At 40.8% G+C, this 9,357-nt stretch overlaps 1 protein-coding gene across 1 annotated transcript; it reads left to right on the top strand.

Moving 5' to 3' along the window:
• The first annotated feature begins 1,422 nt into the window (after positions 1-1,422).
• On the top strand, positions 1,423-3,993 carry LOC133886931 (transcription factor CSA-like). The gene is made up of 2 exons (XM_062326841.1): positions 1,423-1,726; positions 2,998-3,993. The coding sequence occupies exons 1-2, from the start codon at positions 1,564-1,566 to the stop codon at positions 3,627-3,629; spliced, it is 795 nt and encodes a 264-aa protein (XP_062182825.1). The 5' UTR covers positions 1,423-1,563; the 3' UTR covers positions 3,630-3,993.
• Positions 3,994-9,357: the final 5,364 nt, after the last annotated feature.

The following is a 9,357-nucleotide window of genomic DNA, read 5'->3' as shown; positions in this document are numbered from 1 at the left end:
ACATCGAAAATTAAATCGTCTTCCAAAATGTGGAGTGCAGTATGGTTAAGAACCACTCTGACGGACACTATAACATTTCTAAGCAAAAACAATACCTGCAGAAATTAATTTCACAACTAATTTTCAGGTCTACATTCAATTTTTTTTCTTTTTGGCATAGTTACCGGTGTATGTCAATCCTGGTACATATAGTGGACCAGCACATCTTTCTGCAGGCTCACTAAAAAGTATCAATTCATCATGGTGCATGTGTTACTTCATATCTGCCATACACAATGAACTGTGAGCAACATGGATTCTTCAATGCACCCCCCTTCTGCATAGCATCCCATGCTCCAAGACTGCAAATCTGGGGCTTTTGATCAGCATGCAACCAACCACCTTTCGTGGATGCTAGCTCATAAGCCATTACTAGGGTTGCTATTTTTGTGGATGGTTGTAATGCCAGAGCTCGGACGGTTTGCCTCTTGGCTGGACCGAGATGTTAACCATCATTATTTTCCCCCTCGCAATTGTCCTTGCCATGTAATTTTTTTAATCTAAATCGTGTTTGAAATGTTAAACAAATTAACCAGAGACATGTTGATATATATATATATATATATATATATATATAAATAAAGGAAATCAATTTATAGACAATACTTTTACAGAACTCTTGCATTTCAACTTTTATTTAACCACATGGCCTTACTATCAATTCAAACGCTTCACATTTCTTTTTATATACTAGCAGCAACAGACAAATATGCATATCTACGTACCATTAATCACTAGTTACTCATGTTCACAGCCCATTTTTTCTTTAGTTTTTCATGAGTTATGGTCCTATTCCATAATGGATAACAGTGTGAACAACGAGTAAAACATGATTGAGGATTAGATAATATCCATTGTTTAAAAATACTGATGATGTCTTTGAGGGATGAAAATATTGTTAGGGAAGTTAGAGAAGAAGTACAATATAGAAGCTAGTAATGGGTGATAGGTTTGTGTTTGATGAGAGCTGTGAGAAGAGTGGTCTTTGGCAAATAGCCAAACAACAGCTGACAAGTTGGTGAGAGAGAGCCATGACATAGAAAGCAAATTCTATAAGACACTGTTTAGAAAGACCATCGTAAAACTTCATACATGACATCCATTCTGTGATCTAATGGTTGGACCGGAGAGAAAAAAATAAGAGTGAATACATGTTATCATAGGAGAAATGATCTTTCGTAGGACAGGGTCTATACAATTTGCTTTTGATGACATATAGACACATTATTACATAAGCATCACAGCCCTCTTGTCATGTAAAACTAAACTAAACTAAAACGACCTCTCATCCAAGCCCTAGAGGGTAGATCGACCAACGTGTGTAGATATATTTATATGGGCAAACACCCTGCCCTCTCTTTCTCTCTCTCTCTCTCACAACACCTCTTCCTCTCTAAATACCCTTTTGACTAGTCTGTAGATAGTAGCTCAATAGTACACAACTGTTCTTCGTCTCCCTCATCAAAGTAAATTTCGAAGCTTGCTAGCCAGCAGGCGCCATCACGTTTCTTGTTCCTGGAAAAGATGGCATCCTCATCGATGACAAATACATCGGATGGCGCAAAGTCGTCATCATGTCCGAGAGGCCACTGGCGCCCTGGGGAGGACCAGAAGCTGAAGGAGCTCGTCGAAAAGTATGGGCCACAGAACTGGAACTCCATTGCTGAGAAGCTGGAGGGGAGATCTGGTTGGTTTGTTTCTTTGATCATCTGTTTGCAGCGCTTCTTCTCCTACCTTGCTTTCTTTTTTAAGGAGAGAGATGTTGCCCCAACATATGCATGCATGTCTGGATTGTGTGCAAGCGTTGATTTGTGTCCGAGATCAGGTGCATACATTAATCCAGCTATAGATCAGATTGCTGGTTCATTTATATGATCATATTGTTCTGGTGCTTCGTGCTAGGCTGAAATTGCCTTGAATTTTTCGTTCTTTTGTAGGGGAAGAAAACTATATTGCTTATATGTATTCGTTTGGGCAGAAGATTTGATATCACGCATCTGTTTTAGTTTGTGAAAAAAAATGTTCTCGCGCATACTTTAGTGTAAGCACATCAAGAAAGCCATGGATGAAATTGACTTAAGAATAAATCTTGTCCGGGCTAGCTAGATTAGTTTTTATTAGTTGATTTGAGCATATATCCTGGAGACAGAAGAATAAAAAGCACGTCTGCTGAGTAGTGCCGAGTTTTTCTTCTGATACACAGTATTTCAAATAAGATTAACATCAATTTCGAGATCATATAATGTATTAATCGAAATAAATTAAGAGTAACATATATGGTAAAATTACGATCTTTATTCAATTGGGTATTCATGTACAGATGAAATTTAGTCAAAAAAATACTGAGAATATTTATGAATTCGAACAATTTCAATCCCATTGGAATATATATGTCTTTGAACTTTTTTCTCTCGTTATTTTCTCCTTCTCAAATTAATTAACACTTGAAACATTTGTTCATAATGGGGTCAGATTATTAATACATGGTTCATGCAATACACTCTTTAAAATTCATGAACAACATGGATATACCACATGTCTTTGCTCAACTTTTGACCACCTCTCAAGCATCTTTATCATTTGTCCTTTTAAATCAAAATTATCCTCCGATTTTTTTTCCCATTCAAAGTTACACAAACGAGGGACAAGATCACCACATGTTTCTGTTAAAATAAATTCAACATGCACGCACCGTTGGCTCATCTAACGCATCCACGCGTGCATGTGTCAAGAGTTGATCACCTACACCCACTGGAAATTTTCACTGCCATTCATGCAAGTAGATCTGCAAGCAAGCTCCTTTCTGTGCCCTCTGTCTTTTAATCCTGTCAGTCTTTATTTTAGATCTTTTATCCTGTCAGTCCTAAAGTAATAGATGGTGAATTTCAGATAATTTTCTGATCTGTTAACTAAATTAATTCTGATATAAATTTGTGTGGAAATGATTATTGTGCGAAGGCAAAAGCTGCCGTCTCCGGTGGTTCAACCAGCTGGACCCTCGGATCAACAAGCGGCCGTTCACGGAGGAGGAAGAGGAGCGGCTGCTCGCCGCCCACCGCGCCCACGGCAACAAGTGGGCGCTCATCGCCCGCCACTTCCCCGGCCGCACCGACAACGCCGTAAAGAACCACTGGCACATCGTCATGGCGCGCCGCAGCCGCGAGCGCTCAAGGCTCCTCACCAGGGCCGCGCACTCTTCGTCGTCCTCGGCGTACCCCTTCGGCGCTGAAGCGCCGGCGACGAACTCGCTCTGCTTCGGCTTCTCTAAGCCAGGTAGCGGCGGCCTGTTCACCTCACTGGCGACTTGTGCTCCGTTGTTCAAGAGCTACGGCGCAGCTACAGGCCAAAAGGGCTTGACGGGAACGAGTTTTGAGGCGGCCAGGTACAGCTACGGCGGCAAGCAGCCGGCAGCGCCTGTCTCCATCACCTTCTCCTCTCCAAGAGAAGCGCTGGCCATGGATATTGGCCATGCCCGTCATGTCGGCCATGAACATCACCAAAAGGATAACCATGCCAGCGACGGCGATGAGCCGCTGAAGAGGAAGGACGTGCCCTTCATCGACTTCCTCGGCGTCGGCGTGTCCTCGTAAATCGCGTGCGCCATAGACCATTCGGCCGGTGATCAATCAATTGCATTGATCGGTGTTGTTTAATTAGGGCATCATTAAGTTGCATGCAATAGTTCAGGAGAAGTATGAAGGGTAGGTGCATCATATCGTTGATGATCAGAGCTTTGTGATGATCATGTGTTGATCCATCGATCCAATAAGGTTTCAGACACATGATTAATCCTTAAGTGTTTACCTAGTTACTGAATTATTATGTTATCTGTCTTATGATCAGACAGTGATCAGATCCAATGTGTTCAGAGTTACGGATTACACTACAAATCAGTTAATGCAGCAAAACTCATGGACTCTAGAAATCTAGATTAATTGACATCAGATATGTAGTTGGACTCTATTAAACTAAAGGTGCATGGTGCTACCTACTCCTTTTGTTGTTATGTTTATGTCAACTAAGTGCAAAATAGACGAATTCATATGTTTAAATTATGATTTCTAAACCAAATGATGTCGTTGTAGATTAATATATGCGTATTTTTATTTTGGGTTTTGATCGTACTAGTTCTTACTGACCACTTTTACCAAAAAGTTTACTGTTCAGGCAAGGCAAACAACATACTCAATTACTCATGGTTCAAGTAGTGTACACTTCAGGACATTCTTGTAGGTACGTTAGTTTCAGAATTACAAAACCAAACAAGGTGTTGCATGCCATTAATGGTATGCTGTACAATGATGAACAAATGATTTATCCATCATAATTGCATGTCTTGTTAAATACCTCACTCAAAAAATGTTTAGTCATTCAGAGCAAAAACAGCGTGTAATCGTGACATTGGACTACAAACTTGAAAAAGTTGCAGCCCCCAAAAGAATTTGAACCAACATCCACTTCAACTTACGCATTAACTGCCTTCTGTTTTCTTGTACTAGCTACCAATTCAAGTAAAAGTACAACTGAGACCAAGCAATTGTGCTGAGTACTACAAATATGAAGGAGAACTACTGCTCCTGTCTTCAATTCCTTGACATTTATATTCAGGTTGTTGCAACTCCTTGCCATTTTTAACACATGCAGTAACTACATGTTTTTTTGTTCCTGCAAGCAAAGGGAACTCTGGATTAGGCAACAAAACTGGCTATTATATTTTGTAAGTAGTTAGACAGTGTGTTTAAAGATGTCGATTATAACATTGGTCATCAAATCGCATAAGATATATCCAAGTGAGAAAGGGAAAGACACGGTTGGTGCAAAAAATAAATGGCATTGTTGGGATGTTATTTTGGCGTGTAACCTGCTTGTTTGTTTGCTTATCTGGCTAGCAAGCATAGCTAACGATCCTTCTTGCAATGTGATTAAAAGAGTGTGGTGCTTCATTTTTCAAAATATATGTTGTTTTAATTATGTCTATTACATGTGCATTTGACTATTGGTATAAAAAAGTATTTAGATTAGTTCTCGTATGAAAATAATATTGGTAAACCTGGCACCCAAAGTATTTAAAAATACTATGCTTTTTTTGTGTTATTATTAGCTTCTCAGCTAACATGCTACTAGAAAATCGTAACGGTCAAAAGAGTATGTAAAAAATTATGTCATTGGCTAAAACGACATATATCTTGAAGCAGAGGTACATTTTATGGATGTTTTGAGTAACTATGTAGCTAAAAGGCAAATTATGGATACCTAATCCATAAACTATCTAGACTACTAGAGACCTATTTTTTCCTAATGGATTTTTATATTGCTCATCCTATATCCCATCATTTTTTTTTCTTGGAGGCAGAGTTAGACACGGATATAGTGTCGAATATATATATGGATGCGGATAGTCTTGGTCACAAGTACGGATTAATATGAATCGAATATGTGATGAGTTACATGTAGACAATATCGGTCGCAAATATTTATTCGGATAAAGCAACAACCATATATTGCATATGTTATGATCATTTAACCATTTCGCATGTTCAAAATTCAACTACATTAGCTATTCAACATGTAAATTAGCAATACACTCCCATGGAAGGAGTCGTGTTGGAGCGAAGCCGCATAATTTATGAGTACCTAATATGCTGGCTAAAGCGTTTTTCATTATTGACACATTAACAACTTCAAATATAAAAAAAAATTCTACCTTCAGAGTTGTAGATCTCGTCAAAAGCTATAATTTTCATACAAAAATAGTTTCTATCTGACTCCGTATGAAAAAATTACAAGCTCCGGAAAATATGCCAGGATAGTCCTTGGATACATCTAATTTTATTCTCGGATATACGATATCCGATGGATACATGTCTCTCTATATTCGAATCCGATATCCGATAAAACTATCCGATTTCAACTCTAATATTTGAAAATAATCTTGGATATCGGAATTTTCACTCCGAAATACTATCAAAACCCTTTGGACGATCGGTGGGTCAGAAAAAACTCTGATCCGCTTCTACCCACGCTCCGCAACCTTTGCCAGAAACAGAATATTGCCTGAAGACTAGGACAGCCCACGCGGTTGGTATATCTTCATTAATTTCTGACGGTTATGAGGATATCAGATAGGGAAAAAATTCCCTTGTCTTCTCTGCACAGACTTAAGTTCTTGTAGAGAAAATTATAAGACAGGGAGGAAGAGGGGTCTTGCTAACAGGAACAACCTATTGCTGGGGTGACAGATCTATATAAACTAAAATTGTTGCCACTGCTGGTCCAACAGGTATGGTAATTTTTTCTGATGAGAAGAAAGACGCACATACACACAACATTCATACCATATGGCTATAGATAGATGTACTCATGACAAGTACAGAAAATCCTGTAAACGCCAATTCATAACTAGCATCACTACCGATTTTTTAATCAGCACTACGAAAATCAATAGTGATAGTGATAATCGATCCTTGAATTCTATATTTTTGGCACTAAAAAAATTCAAAAACAAAAATTTTAGACCACTCCCCTATGCAATATACACGGTCACAAGTCGCACATTTTTTCTCATGAAATACACATGCATGCGGTTCATGGGAGTGGAACCTATAACCTATCACTGATTGCTAAGAGTAATGAGATTTTTTTTCCTTTTGACCCTTGTTATCTAAAACTTTTAATAATTATTTAGACATCGAAATGACTTCAAATGAAAATATTGTCAAATACAAATTTGTAGATCTCATTGAGAGCTATTATTTTTGTAAAACTATTTTTTTCACTCAACTCCATATGAATATTTTATGAATTTCTGAATATCTCTCTAAAAGACTGCAAACTGACACTTGTTATCCACTGCTTCAACATGATCCAACTTAAACATTGCATGTATTATCATTTCACCATATAATTACTACCATGAAAGATGATCAATTGCCTAAGTTTTATTTTTGTATCATTCTATATTTTATCCAACTTGGAACTGAGTTGGTCTACATGAAAGTCAGAAAAGATCTACATACACCTCCTTCCTCATGCGGTCTTCTTTCTGCCGCTTTAGGCGAAGTTTCTCTTGCTGTTGCTCGTACTCCCGACGTGCGTAAGCTTCCCTTCTCCACCTCATGCTCATGTCGACCCACTGCTTCTGTTCCTCATTTTGCTTATTGTCGAGCCATTGAACAAAATCATAGAGTGGTGGAGAGGACTGAAGAAATAGAACAAGATGAGCGGTTAGTAAAACAGGGTGCGAAATCGGCAAAGATGTGGCTGATATTTGTTGCTATACCAGTGGATACTCATATGTTTCATGTTGAGGCTTGTCATATTGGTAGTTGGCACACATGAAGAAGCGCAGCCCATAGGTGTATGAGATGTCCTGCGACTCTCGGAGTCTGCAACAGTCACCACAGAAGTACATCAGTGGTTCGATACCTTGAGGGATCAAAATCCCCCAATGTTTCTTTGGTGGGCTTGGTGGAGCTGAGGAAGACATTGCACTTGAGAGATCTGAGAAATGAGTGGTGCATCAACGTATGGAGGTTTGGCTATTTATGGTGGGGGAAGGCAGGAGCATTGGATTCGCTCTTGAAGAAAGGAGTGAGTAGAAGGGCTCAGAGGGTGGCAGGAGCATTGGATTCCAACTTGAAGAATGGGAAAGTTGTGTCATTGATGATGGACAGAGATTTCATATGTATTAGTACCTGTATTGTCATTTATTGTGTGGTAAAAGCTGTTCGGTGTTGTCACTTATTGTCTAAAGCCTGCGCAAGGAGACATGTGTTGTTATTTCATGGTTAAAGTTCAGTAGTGTGGTCACTTCGTGACTAAAGTTACACTCCTGACAGAGTAAGCGAGCAGTCACTTCATGTATAAGTAGCTTTGTAAGATATACTTTTCTGTCGTGAACGGTTCATACATGGGTGAGGACGATAGAATGTAGCGTGTGGTCATGTCGAATTAAGAAATGCAACTAACATGCCATTACGTTGGAATAAGAAATGCAGTTACGACATGCTAAGTGGACCATAAAGATTACACACGTCTGAATACGTAAGAGTACATCGCGAATCGAATATGCATATGTAAGTTACAAAAACAAATGTAAAATCCTACTGTTGTCTCCCCCGCTACCGTCGGCCGTGCCCCCCATCATGGTCCCGATGCCGCTGGTTGACCCTCACGTGGCCCCTGGAGTAGGTGAGGGGGTCGGGTGGACGGACCTGTCTGGTAGGCCTAGTAGGGAGCACCGGTGTTGAGATCTCGTCCTGCGTGGGTTGTGTCCGAAGTGGAGCACTGGGTACCTAGGACCGCTGGAGGACGTCGTAGTCAGGTATGCCCCCGAAGAAGTCCAGAACGAGGTCGTACGTGGGGTCCAGGCCAGCCTCATACTCCTGACTAAGGTACGAGGACTGTGAAGGATCTGCTGGCGTCCATGTGTACTGGCTGGAGGGGCCTACAAACAAATAATTATATTAGATATGGACAATGTGGAAATGAAAGTAGTAGTAAAAAATACACAATTGTACCTACGTGGTATGCCGGTGCAGCAGAAGATGGCCAGCGGGCGTGGCGTAGTATGGCTCGAATGGTGCTGGTGGGATAGGGCATGGGGCAGCTGAAGACAGGCTAGCCTCATCACCGAAATAACCTGTGGACAATATTAGATGAATTGCTGTATTGAATACGGGGATGAAATGGCGCCCAGTACCTGAGGGTGTAGGCACAGGGCTCGGTCTACGAGGTTGCGTCGCGACTTGTGTAGGTGCACATAATATTTGTTTAATAATCATTGCACCAGTAAGAAACGACTATATTTCAACGCCGTGCGAATTAAAAATTTGTACCTATTTGCTCCGAGCCTGCATGACGTGGTAAAAGGGGTCGTGTGGGTGCCGACACTGATGAACGGCGGTGCACATCTGACCTCCGGGATGACTCGGTGTGGACCCCACTAGACCTGGGAGGCGCTCCAACTACATCTGTGGTGGACCGGCATGAGGTAAGCGTCAAGGCTCGTGTGGTCTTGTCGAAAACCCGCTTGACAAAGCCCGCGGCATCCAACGCATTAAGGTGCACCCCTTGCCTGAGGCGACCCATGGTACCAGCTGCATCCCTATGGACATCGTAAATGATATCGGCCTATGGATACGAACAAGAAAAAAACAATTTAAATCTACAGTCTTTGTTCCTCGAGTATGGACTACTTACTTGTAAGTAAAACATACCGCAAATGCAGCGTCCTCGTCCTAATGGACCGGGTACGCCTCCGTAGTCGACACGACATGGGGCCGGACACACTCAGGGGTGTAGGTGACCCGTGTGCGT

Source organism: Phragmites australis, chromosome 12, assembly GCF_958298935.1.
Source record: "Phragmites australis chromosome 12, lpPhrAust1.1, whole genome shotgun sequence".
In the NCBI taxonomy this organism is placed as follows: Eukaryota; Viridiplantae; Streptophyta; class Magnoliopsida; order Poales; family Poaceae; genus Phragmites; species Phragmites australis.
Note: the sequence above shows the minus strand (reverse complement) of the source record. Positions and strands in the feature narration are given on the sequence as shown.